The following is a 14162-nucleotide window of genomic DNA, read 5'->3' on the forward strand; positions in this document are numbered from 1 at the left end:
AAAGGCTTTTGGAAACAATTTCCCTGGGGATCACGCTGTCTTCAGGGGAACAAATCACTTAGCATGGTTGATGAGAGCCACTCTCAGAGTCAGAAGTAAGCATTTCCTTACCACAACACTTTGTGTTTTAACAGGGAAGAAGAAAGGAGTGAACCCCGCCCCTGTGTGGCAACATTTATAGCCCTGAATCCATTTTTTTTTTTGGTCCAATGTGATGAAAAATCTCCCCAAAAAGGTGTTTATCCTATAGGTGTCTGCACAGTGTTGGGTCCACACAGGCAAATCGACTACTTTCATGGGAACTGTGTCTACACAGCAAGAGTAATTATTTAGGGTTACAGCTGCCAAGGAGCTCTGGTGGCACAGCAGTTAAGAGCAAGGGCTGCTAACCAAAAGGTTGGCAGTTCGAATCTATCGCCCCCTCCTTGGAAACCCTATGATTTAGCAAACTCCCTGTCTGCAAAGGACTGTGGTCCCCCGCGAGCATGGGCCCAAACGCATTGCAAATGTTCAGACTTACCTGAACTTCCTCAGCTACAGGCTCTTTGAGGTCTTTTATAATTTGCATTCTTTAGGCAAGTGGAATTTAAATTACTTGGGCAAATTCCATTCTGATGGAACACAAAGTTGACAGGGATACCATGATCTCATTGTTTAGGATTTCTGCATTATAATCATTAATGTATGCTTCGACCAGGCAGGTGAGGTAAAGATTTGGACTAAATTCCGTGACTGTTCCCTTACCTCGGAATAGCCCTTGCTTCTCAAGGCACCGCCATGAATAAATAACACAGTAGCCATTTCATGACAGTCTTGTGTGGTGGGAAGGGCGTATTAGGGATTGCAGGGTCTTGCCCTGGGCTGTAAGGTGAGATGCCGGTAAGTAAACCTTCCTCTTCTCCTGAACTTCACAGGAACTAGGGTTTCGTGCAATCTCTGCCTGTCTGGCTGTTTTGTGCTTATAAATGGGGACAATGTATGTCTACTTCCACGTGTCACGAGTCAGAATTGACGGCGACTGGATTATTTTTCCATGTTACACAGATTGGAGTAAGGGAAGGCCTTGACTGTGCATTCCAGATCATATATTTTATTTGCTAGACAGAAATCAAATTCTTCCAAACATGAACCTGAAACAAAACTTCTGCTTCATCTTGATCTTGACTGATTTCTCTGAAGTCATCTCAGTAATGAGGTGACAGAAAACTTTAATTTCTCTGGGACTCTGACAAACGTGGCGATTGTGTTATGGCCCTTCATTTTCCTAAGCTTCCTGATTCGGATGCTCCGGCTAGAGTGGACTGGCTCTTGCTTCAAGAAATTTGCCTTCCTGATTAGGGAAAGATGAGCAAAGGGATGGTGGTCTCAGGCAGTGGACCTGAGCTGAAAATCTCAGCTCCAGTTCTTAAAGGTCCAGGGACCTTAATCTGTCACTAACTCTGTAAGCCATATCCTTACCATAGAATACCTATACTTTGTGGGGTGAGTGTGAGGTTTAAGTAAGTGTAGATAAAGCAGTCAAAAATGACATAAAGACACATGAAAATAAAATCTTCATACCTCTATAAACTTATGCACATGTACGCATGTGCACGTGTGTGCATACACACAAACACACACACACACCCCTAACTGGTGATGTTGGGAAGCACCAATTTTGGGCTGATGGTCTAACATTATCCTCCTTAATTTTTCTTTAGATTTTACTTTTCAAAAACTCACTTGTCTCCATCTGCCTTGAAAAGAATGTCTTAAAGAAGCATTTAATTGTTAGAATTGTCCAAGTTGCTCCATCTACAAATTGGTAAGCAGGGCCCTTTGAGCGTAACAATTACCCTGAGCCCTTGTTTGCTTACCATCTCGGGTAATCCCCCTGGGTGGATGGACAGCAGCCTGTCTCACTACACTGCACTGTAACTTCTGCTGTGATATCAAGTCCCTGCCTGGAGTGTGAATTCTGTGAGGGCAAGATGATACCGGTACGTTCAGTACTGAGCACCAAAAAACCAAAAACCAAACCTGTTGCCATGGAGTCCATTCCATTCCAACTTATAGCGACCCTATAGGACAGAGCTGCCCCCATAGGGTTTCCAAGGAGCGCCTGGTGGATTCGAACTGCTGACCTTTTGGTTAGTAGCCATAGCTTTTAACCACTACACTTCCAGAGTTTCCATACTGAGCAGTGTGGGGTAAACAATAGGCACTCAACGGACTAAAGGAATAAACAAAAGGGTGGTGGGAAAAATGCAATGCAAATCTAGAGAAGGCGCCAGAGACCTTTGACCCCATCCCGGTAACGTTTGGTAATCTATTAGTAACCGACGATTTCAGAACTGTTTAAATGGCTACAGCATGTCAGGCTGATGTTTTGGTCTTTATTTTATACAGCTCTGCAGAAAATGGGTCTGAAGGCAGAGTCAAAAAAAAAAAAAAAAAGCTTTTGGAGTATGTGTGGCTTCTTAAAAAATTATAATTGGGTTGGGCTTTGTATTCGCTTCTGATAATCCCCAGTGTAAACATCTGACAAAATAAAACCTCGGCTAAGATGGACATCACATTGCATCTGAGAAACGAGACCGGTTAAAATTCCCCCACAAGGAACTCTAACCTGGAGTCAGCACCCCAGTATCTGTAGTCCCATCTTCACCAGTGTAAATTTTAAGATCCCATTAGGTTTAACCATGTTCCATCCTTATAAGCTCAAAGTGGGCTGTGACGAGCCAAAGCAAAGGTTAAGACAGGTGGCATTACATTTAGCAAATCATACATTTATTAGGTGCCTACAAGTACAAAACACTGCAAACTGCTGAAGGGAAACATAAAGATGCGTAGATAAGTCCTGCCCTCAGGGAGCTTACAATCTAGGCCGTTAATCACGTGAGTAAGCTGTGGCAACACTGCATTTGGAGAGTTTAGCAGAGTTCTTTAAAATGCTCACATCATCTGAATTCTTCTCTAGTCAAATATGTAAGGAATCCCTTCAACAGGAAAGCCAAACAGTGGGAAAGCGACCTTTTGTGGAATTAATCAGTGACCTTGGCTTTGTTTATGAGCATCTTTCTGTTGCTTATTCTTGTAACTTTCTCAGCGTTGCTGGATTTTTGTTTGGAGAGAGTCACCACGCTTCCTGAACCCGTCACCAGGCTTTCCTGTTTGTTAGTGAGTGGCTCAGCGGCAGTCGGCCTTGCAGTGATTTGCAGTCCAATTTCTCCTTTGGTAAATTTCTATCTGGATTTTGTTTGCTACCAAAACCATGTGCTGTGCAATCTGTGGTTTGAAGGGTGGAAGTGAGATGCAGTATAAAGGAAAGCAGGCCAGACTTTTCCCTTATTTTAAACATTTAATAGTGCACTTACTGGTTATATTCTGTACAGATATAGAGCAAGTTATAAACCTCTTCCTTTTATTTTCTTTTCACTTAAACTGTATTCATGTAAAGTGTATTTACAATAGAAAAAAAAAAAAGCCTTGAGGTACAAAACCCAAAAGAATATCTGAGGTATAAATACAAGTATATTTTAAATAATAACCTTTATCATGCTTTATCTATGTTTGAGAGCACAGGGGACCTGTGCAGACATTCCTTAACAGCATGGTATATACAGCCTACAATCTTACAAATCTGAAAGCCATTAAAACTGAATATACAAGCATATCTTCACGTGGAACACTGATAGCCAAAATACTCAAATTTTAAAACTCAACTCTGCTCTCCTGCAAATTCTTCAAAGAACCTTTGAAATAACACTGACAATGGTAACTAAATTATAACAAAATAAAAATCCTTCTTACAGCTCTCACTCACACATTACTCACTTATGATCCACACAAAATAAATTTATTAATACTGTCTCTCGAGTCATTTTACCATTACAGTAAAACCTGTATAAAGACCACCCTTCCAAAACACTGCGCTGTCTTTTATTTTTTTTTACTCTGATGATTATTTCCCATTACCATGACCACATATTCCAAGGGTATTACAAAGGAAAAGAAATACAGGAAATACTAGGCAAAAATAGGTCCTCGAACCAGAAAACGTTATTTGCTGATAAGGACAAACCCAGTTAATAAACGTGTGCAGTTTTCAGAAATACTGTTAACAAATCAAAAAAGAGAGAGAGAGAGAGAACTTTTGTGGTTGGGTTAAATTCACATCGGTTCCTGTTTTTAAGAGTTTCTGTTATAAATATGAAAATGCAAATAATTCTAACAGGTATAAAGTTTTGATGCTTGATTCAGGACTAAATGTTAGAGTGTTCAGTTTTCACATTCAGCCTAAAAAAAAAAACTGTATTGTGGAGCCGGTAAGGGGGTGTGGTGATGGTGGTGGGGGCGGGCGGGGGGCGTGTTCTTCCCCGAAGTAACCTATACTGGTTAAAAACCATCATCACCATTTGTAATCAGGTCCAAAAACTAACTGCATCTGAAATGGGATGTAAGAGTAAGTCTACGATAATTACCTTGAAGGTAAAGAAGAGGTTGGCGAAGGAGAAGGAAAATGCTTAATTGCTCAGAAAAAAAAAAGTAAATGAACAAGAGTGGGTTGGGTCTCCTTTCTGGATGGATCTATGGGTAGTCAGAGATTCCAGGTTAAACTAAACCTGACGTGCCGACATCCTTCTGGGAGGCATCTCAGTGTGCCAGACACTGGGTTCCAACTGACACGTCTACGCCACTCAGCCAGCACCAAACACACATCCACACGCTCGTCTGTGCAAACCTTTCTTTGCTCATCTCAGTGAGGACACACATCAGAGTACCAACTGTTCCAGTGGGTACACGTGTCCCTCCGCACACTGCCAATAAAGGACAGAGGTGCACACACACCAAAGACCACAAGACGATGAAGCATCTGCGTCACCTTCCATAACCTATTTAAGAGTTTTGCTTCTCAGAAGCAATCTGAATAAGATTACAAATACTTTTTTTTTGCACAGTCTTACATATTCCAGTCAAGGTCTATGAGACAGACCTTAAACCAACAGGAAGCAGCTTTAAAAATGTATCAAATCGCTTTAGTCTTAATTCTTGCAGTCCAATTTGTAGTTTTCTGTTTCAGGATTGGAGGGAGACCCCATACATCCGAGGACTGGCAAGGGCTCTAGAAACAAATGCCCGGGAGGTGGACCCAGTTGCTCCGCTTCAGTAATCACCTAGACTTGGTGTCTTTGGTCTCAGTGTTCTGGCTGCTGAAAGAGTCTCGGATCTTTACAACTTCGGCTGCACACAAATGTCCAAAAGATTTTGTGTACCACTCTGGCATATGGCCCCTGGAGGAAACAGGAAAAGCAGAATGACTCAGTTCGATAGCACTCAAATAAGCAGAAGGGAGCTCTTGATACCCTTCTGTTTCTCAATCAGCAAAATTTCTTGCTGTATATATTACTGCAAGGTAATCTCCTGGTATTTCCGTTAAACCTCTGGGACCAGAATTTCTTGAGGGACAACAAAACTAGCAAAGACCTACAGCGAGACTGCTGAGGGAAAGCTTTGGCATATATAACAAAGCAGGTCACATGGATACTTTAAGGGCGGCTGTCAAAATTTAAATAAGAATTTATTTAATATGACAGTCCCTTAAATTTTTTTTTTTTTTTAGGAAAAGGAGCTTTCAGAGGTTCTTTTCTTTGTCTGTATTGCTTCATTTCACTAATTTTCTGATCTAAATATACATTCATCTATGGGAAAGGGTATAAAGAACAAAAAAAAAACTAAGCCCGTTGGCTGTCAAGTCAATTCCAACTCATAGCAACCCTACAGGACAGAGTAGAACTGCCCCATAGGGTTTCCAAGGAGTGGCTGGGTAGATTGGAACTACCCACCTTTGGGTTAGCAGCCAAGCTCTTAGCCACTATGCCACCAGGGCTCTGGCAAAAAGTATTTAAAAAAAAAAAACCCACTGCCGTCAAATCAATTCTGACTCATAGCAACTCTATGGGACACAGTAGAACTGCCCCATAGGGTTTCCAGGGAGCGCCTAATGGATTTGAACCGCTGCTCTTTTGGTTAGCAGCCACAGCACTTAACCACTACGCCACCAGGGTTTCCCTGGCAAAGGGTATAGGCCAAATAATTAAAAGTGCATGTCATATGATTCAAACACCTTTGAGGATAAAACATCAGCTTGCTAGTTTAAATTAATAAAACTGATCATTTCCTGTGCCTTAAAGCTCTTAGCAGAACCCCCATACCCTCATTACTTCAGTACATTTTCGAGGGATAGAAATTAGGAAGTGGTACACCCAAAAGACCAAGAAACACGAAGGCGCTAGTTTCCAAGTGCCTCTCTTTGTGAAGTAACCAAGACACAGTGATGTACTTGTATCCAAGTCAGCCATTCTTTGCAGCAAAGTGTGAGTCCTCACCACCCTCACCTATGCCCAGGAATCAGAATCAGAAGATACCTTAAGTCAGCTCTGTACATGTAGGTGAGTTTGGATTTTCCTGACCCGCAGGGTTCCATCAGATACCTGGACAGGAGCACGTTAACTCTCACACCCACCACGGGTGCCCGGTCGTGATCCACGGAGGTGAGTAAAAGGGCACACGCTCCCTTGGGTAAATTCGTCCTCCAAGTTCTGTAGAGACAAAACCAGAGAGAGAGAAAAAAAAAAATGGGATTGCCTGGAAGCTGGGTTTTAAAACGTGGTCTCACGATTAGAGGAGGTAGCTGAGGGGCCAGCATCGGTGGGTATCTAGTGTGCCCCAGCCCTGGGTAAGTGGCACCCTCCTGAACAGCTGTCCCGGGAGTAACTCTGTACAGAGATGCTCTGCGGTGGGCATATATGCACAGTCGCTTCTTTGAAAGAGAACCAGCTGAGTGTGTAACTGGAAAAAAATTCTTACATTTAATGAATAGATCAGAACATGGATGTCCACGTGAGCACTGCTCTGCGTGAAAAGCTCTTGGCTTATTCTAACGATGTTACATTCCCTCAAAAATTTTTGGAATTCCTCTTCCCATAATGTCTTCAGGGAATTTATGAATTGCATATAAATCAGTCTTGACCACATCTCACTTGGGACTCAAATGTTATTTCCTGGCTTATTCGTCCACTAGATTGGGGTCCAAATGACGATAAGCTGCTTCTAACAAGAAAATCTATCCTAAATGGGGCAAAAATCTGAATGTGCTTCTCTCTCTTAGCTCCACGCCAAAAGAGTTCAAACCATCTTCAGGGATGAAGAGACCAACTGCTGGAATAAAGCTCACTTTTCCCGTATTTGTAAGGGATCGACATTTTTCTGGAAGCATGTATCCTATTGAAATAGTTTTATCACGTTGTAAGAATCAGCTAACATAGGCCTGCTTATGATACATGGTCACTCCTGCCACAGCGATCAATTTGGGAGCTCTTACCTCAGGACAACGTAGTCCCGGGCAGGATGGGGTGCCATGCTATTCTGGACGTACTGGTAAATTTCTGTTTGGCTGTCCAGGATTTCAATCACCTTTGAATCCAACAGGTCTACATCCCAAAGGTGTTGCTCCTTAAGTAAACGGTTTAAGATTTCCTCAGGCGTGGCAGGGACTTCGATGGTTGACCTCCAAAGCCTCAGAGGGGGCCCTTCACTCACCTGAAAAGAGAATGTGTTTTTCAACGCTAAGAAAATTCATACACACCTGAACTTTAAAGTAAAAATGTTAGCTGGATATATGGTCATATGTTTACTACTACTACTTAGAACTGGTTATTACAACTATGACCAGTTGACGTCAAGTCGACTCTGAGTCATGGTGACTCCGTGTGTGTCAGAGTAGAGCTGTGCTCCATGGGGTTTTTTTTCCCACGGGGTTTTTAATGTCTGCTTTTCCAAAAGCATACCGTCCAGCATTTCTTCTGAGGTGCTTCTGAGTGGACTCGAACCTTCAACCTTTTGGTTAGCGGCCGAGCACATTAACTGTTTGGACCACCCAGGGACTCCCAGTCCTATGTTTGCAGGCTGGTAATTATCTACAGCTTTCCTAGGCTGCTGTCCCCAGGAACACTCAAGAACAGATAAGAAAGTGAAAAGAACAGCTGGTGTTACCTCTGGTTAAAACTGTTACATTTGTTTCTCTGGGACCCACATCACAGTCAGTGTAAAAAAGGGAGGTCATTTCCCTTTATTAGCTCCCCAGAGTCTGCGTGACCAAATAGTCTGCTCTCATTTTTATTTACACTCAAGGAGGCGGAGACAGGACCCGCAAATACCTCCATACAAGATGCTATCCCTGTCATCAAGGGCTTTCAGTCCTAACCAGTTAATTTTCCACAAGTCCATCCTCCCTCATTAAAGGGCCAAGGGTTTTCGACTGAGACTAGGGAAGAGTATAGGGGGATTCTGACCAAGTTATGGAAAAGTTTAAGTTGTCAAAAAATGTCCCAAAGCCCCATACTATTAGTAAAACAGTCCAGAGAATTCTAGTGTCCTTCACAGTGTTGGCACAAGGGCCTTGTCTCTGAAGAAGCCAAGTGCTGACCACTGGAACACCACTGGCTAAGAGCAGGGAGGAAACGTACCTTCTTGTAAGACAGCTCGGCTTGCTCAGAAGTAGAGTAGCTGACCCAGCCTTTGAACTTCTCTTTGACCTCTTTAAACAGGCTGTCTACACAGTCCTGGAGGAAGTGCTGGTAGTCCGTAGACTCGGCACTGCTTAGGCGTCCCAATGCTTCCAGAGTGAGGGGCTTCAGTTCTTGTTCGGTATAGGAATTCCGACATCGGCTCATCTCCTCAGGTACCTGTGAGGAACAGGAGACAAGAAAGGAGCTCAGCCCACCTGTACCCATGCGCACTGCCCAGCTGCAGAAGTAGCAGGACAGAAACAACGGACTGGATTCTGAAGGCAACGCAGACTGTCCAGCCCTTCCGTTTCCAACAGATGGCGGCTGTCCCTACCAGCCTCCTGTGGCATCATGAAGAGAGAAATAGGCTGCCTTCATAAAGGTGTCTACAGAGTTATTCTCGGGTAAGGTATGATTCCCCTTTGAGAAGTTTCACTGGGAGCCTAAGTAACTAAAATAGGGCTCACGTTGATCTGGGAAGGTTTCTCTGACACAGAATTTTAGTTTCAGTTACCTTGTTGTTTTTTAAGTCAAGGGGTATGAACATTAAACACATTACATTCTAATTAGTTCAAGGAGAGGCTGGTGGATTCGAACTGCCAACCTTTTTGGTTGGCAGACTGAGCTCTTAACCACTTCACCACCAGGACTCCAATTTATAGAAAGATGACACTTTCTGGTTATGTATGTCATCTCCAGCCGCGGAAAAGATCTTTTTCTAACAGGCAAGCAGCTATGGAGCCTGAGATGTTGTCTCTGTTCACATTACCCTCTTAACAAAGGGGCCAAGCCTCCCCACTCCTCACCTGGAAAAGCTTCTTGCATTCTGCAATCATATGGGCCAGCCCGTGAGTGGCAGCTAGGTTCTCGTTCAAATCTTTCTGATCTGGTTTGCCCGAACTTTGTTTTCTTTGCATTACCCTAGGCAGAAGGATAAGGGGTAGGGGAAAAGATTGAAATAGCTATATATTTTCAATCAGTGTGCCTTTCAGAAATAAACATTTCACTGGAGCCTATGTGTTAAACGGTTCAAGACAGCTTTACTTTGGTCACCAGAGTTTCTCGGGGTTTTATGAAGCACTGACACACACACAAACGTTAAGGAGACAGTTCTCAATGAAATCCAGGCTATTTAAAACCATTAAACAGGTTTGTATTTTAAATAGGACAGCTTTCGAGGTCTATGTATTTGGGGTAGGGAGGAAGGAAGAAGGATTCTGGGGAGCGTGTGGGTGGGGGTCACTGGAAGTTGGGGTAAATACTCTAACAATTCTTTCCCGTTTAAGTAAACAGGAGCTCTTCCCAAAGGTGAGGATAACTCTATTGTATCCTAGGGGTTTTGCCTTAATCTTATCTGACCTCTCTCTTCCACTCATTCTAGCTCTCTATCCCATTCAAGCTGGAATGTCCCAGTAAACTTTCAGATCCAGTTAAAAGGATATTTAAGCACTGTGTGGCTTTCAGAAGCAAAGCTAACTTCCACTAGCCCACCTAGGCCTCAAGCCTCTAAGGAATACTTTCAAGTTCCTCTGGGCAGCTAGACAGATTCAGCACGTAGGGGTTAAGTCCAGTTAGTGACCCCTTTTTCATGCAAACCCCGGAGCGTTGTTAGCTGTTGCTGAGTTGACTCTTGACTCATGGCACCCCCATGCAAAACGGGAGGAAATGCTGCCTGGCCCTGCAGATGAGACAGCTGTGATCCACGGGGCTTTCACTGGCAGATTTTTTTTTCGGAAATCCATCACCAGGCCTGTCTCCCTAGTCCCTCTTAGTCTGGAAGCTCCGCTGAAGCCTGTCAGCATCGTAGCAACATACAAGTCTCCATTGACAAAATGGCTGTGCATGTTGGGCACTGGCCGGGAATAGAACCTGGGTCTCTCTCATGGAGGAAGAGAATTCTACCAGTCCATCACCACTGCCCCCACACCCAGGTAAAAACAAAACCCAACTTGTTGCTGCCGAGCCGATTCTGACTCATAGTGACCCTACAAGACAGAGTAGAACTGCCCCGTAGGGTTTCCAAGGAGCGCCTGGTAGATTCAAACTGCCAACCTTTTAGTTAGCAGCCCTAGCTCTTAACCACTACACCACCAGGGTTTCTGGACAGCACAAGTGCTTAGTAAATATCAGCCTTCGTTATTTTTCAGATAACAATGGCTTCTTCCACAGCACACTTTCATCTTGTGTTTATGTGTTTTAGGCAGAAATTTTGCAAACAATTGCGTTAGGCCAGGTCCTGAATAGGAAGCTTTGAGGCTCAATGTTACCCTTAGTTCTTTTAGACCTGGCTGTATTACCTTTCCACTGCCAGCACCGACCCAGAAGATCGGCTTGACTGGCTTGACCATATGGAGGCCAAAGTGACAGGAATCTTATTCTCCATTCTAGTTTCCTAGGTCAGTAAGCTGCAAAATGCTTTGTGGCAGAAAGTATGATGACAATATTAGACCTGCCTCAGTGGGTACCGAAGGGCACAAGAGTCAACATTTGCCATTCCAAAGTGTGACTCCAAATGTCTCTCACAAGTGGGCTGTTAACTAGATTGTCTGGAGTCACACCTCCAGGGCTGAGAGAGAAGGAGAGAGAAGTCCAGAAGGGGTGGTATGCTGGGAACGAAGGCAGTCTAACTCATTCAGGAAGAGTGGTAATAATCCTACAAGAATATGGTGCTAGCCCTAGAGGGAAACGCAGACCGCCTCCTGTCAGCTGGACATCGTGCACACCTCATCTGACCCATACCTTGGCGAAGAATTCTCTCTCTTCAGGGTGTTGAGGTGGAAGAGGGAAGGCGCTAAGCACACAGCGAGGTTGGTCGGCGTCATCTGGTTTTCTTTTACAGCAGCTGTGACATCGCTCAAGAAATAAAGCAGCGTCTGTAGAACCTCCCGGTTCTCGTCCGGTAGGAGCATAATGGCAGCCTTGATGGCCTGGAGGCGCTGGTCCTTGGGTACATCTGCACAAGACCAGCATTTCCCCATCAACTCAGTGATTTTCCACCAACATCACAAGAAAGAGTCCCAAAGCAAATAGCTGCTTCAAAACCTCAGCCCAGCACTGAACGAGCACTTGCAGAAAGTGTACTAGAAGTTAATACAAAGGAAGTTATGGATCGCCACCAACGTTACTACCCTCAGGTATTTCCTGCTGTGTGGAGGAGTGAAGGATTTTAAACACCCCCAATGCCAAGAGACTCCTAAAGCCATCTCAGAGTTCAGTTCATGCCTGCTCTTTTATTTACAGCAGTTTTTTTCTCTTCTACGCACTTTTTTGAATATCCCCGGTTTACCATTCTCAGCTATTGAAAACATTATAAACTTGTTTGTTTGGCTTCAAGAGAAAGTCTTATCTAAGATCTGTACAAGAGGGTAAGAACTGAGAGATCTCTTAGCCTTGACGAGAACATGTCCGGTTTCTGGGGACTTTGATACTTTTAACTGATCTGCTCATTACTGAGATGGGAAAAGTTAAGTTGCTAAAATACTCAGTCGATTTAAATAACGGGCACATTTACTACTAATTTCTTAAATTTTAGAAGGCATACTGAGAGGCTATCATAAAAAGACATTCTTGAGAAATGACCCCATAAAGTAATACATATATAGGAAAGCCTGAACCTAGCCTTCAGGGCTCCTTTCCTAGGCAAATTTTCAAAAAGCATGTGGTGGAAAAAATCCAGTCACTCAAAAGCAGTCCATTGGACAAACTGATTAAACAGTTCCATGGTTACAATACATAACAAATACCTTGGCGGGGAAAATTTGACCTGTGTTTTCATAAAATGTGAAAGGATGAAACAAATAATGAAATAATCCAGAGCAGCTCCATTTCTCATAAAATAAAGTCCCACACGCCAGTTCTAAAGACCATCCGAGCTCTGAGAGAAGCTGCTTTTAAAAAGCACGTTGCTGTAATACCAATCAGAGCCAAGAAAATCACAAGGGTCTAAACGTTATAATCCTGATCTGGACCATTACTTTAGACAACTGTTTGCTTTAAGCTTTATTTAAAAGTGAGACGGGCATGGGTATTGTTTTCCCAAGTATTTCTGGGAGACGCTGAGATGAATAACAGAAAAAGATTACTTATTCATTTTATAGCAACATAAACGACAGAGACACCTGTCAGGTTTAAACGCAGCAGCCCTGGGAGAGAGCTGAGCAGTAACTGGAAGTTCCACAGACAAGGTGGAGGGAGGCAGATCTGGGTGCCTGTTTTTTTAAAACACCTTAGGTAACACTGTTCTAAAAGTGAATCAAAGAACTAGCTCCTGGATCCGAATGAATATAAGCATGTACAACTGCTTAAGTAGAGGCTGATGAGGGAAATTTATTTTTGCATTATTCAGTAAGGATAAAGAAAGCTATTCCACAAGCAAGGAGGTTCCAAAGAAGAAATCGATGATGTATGTTTCCAAGCGGTCACCAAGATGAGAAAAAAGAATGCCATCGCAGGAAGCTACCAGCTTCAGTTGGTCCCACTTTTCCCCAAAGCCACCAATTTCAAAATCAAAGAACTCTTACACTGGTAGATCTGCAGGAAGGTTTCCGAGAGTTTGTTGGTCATTAGTGGCTCAGGAAGGTCCCGAAAATACTGCTTCAACATGTCTGCCACGTCATATGCAGACTGTCCTTCATAGCTGACACAATCCATGGCGCTTTCATTCATCTGGCGAAGAGCCTGAATCCGGGATTTGACCCCTGATTTTCTGAAGAGCCCAACCTGTTTGGAAGAAAAACATGGAGTGTTAGGACGGAAGCAGCACTGTCGCTATGCAATCAGATAAAGCAGCAGACACGTGCGCTCCCACAACTCAGCAGGACCCGCAGGCAGGCAGGTGTGTGCACGCACCTGGTCCAAACAATGGTTACGGAGGTAGCGCATGGCTTGCTGAATACTCTGTGGCAGGGGCTGTCCTGTGCGCTGCACGTTGACCGTTAGAGGGACACCGAACACACTCCGGTCCTTGTAGTCTGGAACCTTGATCCTTTTCATGAACTTGGGCACAGCCCTATTTAAAAGAATGGGGAGGGGGAGAAATACGTTCACTTGTCTGTGTACACTTGTCCATCTCTGTAGGTAAAGCCTACAAACTCTAGATACACACTGATACGGTGACTATTTAAATCCATATTAAATAAAATTTCAAATCAGAAATGGGTAATGATGACGATTGCAAAAATGATGAACGTAATCAGTGCCACTGAACTGTACATGTAAAAAATGCTGAACTGGTAATTGTTTTGTTATATATATGTTCACCACAGGAAAGCAATTTTTTTAAAAAACTACAAATTTAATTGTTCAGTTGCACCAGCCACATTTCAAGTGCTTATTAGCCATCTGTGGCTTAAAAAAAAAAAAAGTTACTAGCCATCTGTGGCTAGTAACTACCATATTGCACTGTACAAATATAGGACCTTTCTACCATCACAGGCAGTTCTATTGGGCAATGCTGGTCTAGAGGTGGGGCTGTGAGGCCCAGTCACCTTCTCTCAGTTGGGGATTTTCTTTCCACTGTTAACCCTGAAAACTGGGGACTATATTCTTAAGAGAGCCCTTGGGCTTCCTTACAAAATGGCGGTAGAGGGAGAAACAAGCAGAAAAGAGCACGCA

At 43.5% G+C, this 14162-nt stretch overlaps 1 protein-coding gene across 7 annotated transcripts in view; it reads right to left on the reverse strand.

Moving 5' to 3' along the window:
• Positions 1-2748: 2748 nt before the first annotated feature.
• DLC1 (DLC1 Rho GTPase activating protein) overlaps positions 2749-14162 on the reverse strand; it is a 456845-nt gene continuing 445431 nt past the window's right edge. For all 7 annotated transcript variants that reach the window (XM_049866099.1, XM_049866100.1, XM_049866098.1 and 4 more), the window contains 8 exons: positions 13398-13557; positions 13070-13268; positions 11289-11502; positions 9356-9470; positions 8508-8726; positions 7364-7581; positions 6408-6581; positions 2749-5273 (listed from right to left, as the gene is read on the reverse strand). In XM_049866099.1, coding sequence (XP_049722056.1) covers positions 5153-5273; positions 6408-6581; positions 7364-7581; positions 8508-8726; positions 9356-9470; positions 11289-11502; positions 13070-13268; positions 13398-13557 — 1420 coding nt within the window. In that variant the 3' untranslated portion in view covers positions 2749-5152. The remainder of the gene's footprint in view (positions 5274-6407; positions 6582-7363; positions 7582-8507; positions 8727-9355; positions 9471-11288; positions 11503-13069; positions 13269-13397; positions 13558-14162) is intronic.

This window comes from Elephas maximus, chromosome 22, assembly GCF_024166365.1.
Source record: "Elephas maximus indicus isolate mEleMax1 chromosome 22, mEleMax1 primary haplotype, whole genome shotgun sequence".
Classification (NCBI taxonomy): Eukaryota; Metazoa; Chordata; class Mammalia; order Proboscidea; family Elephantidae; genus Elephas; species Elephas maximus.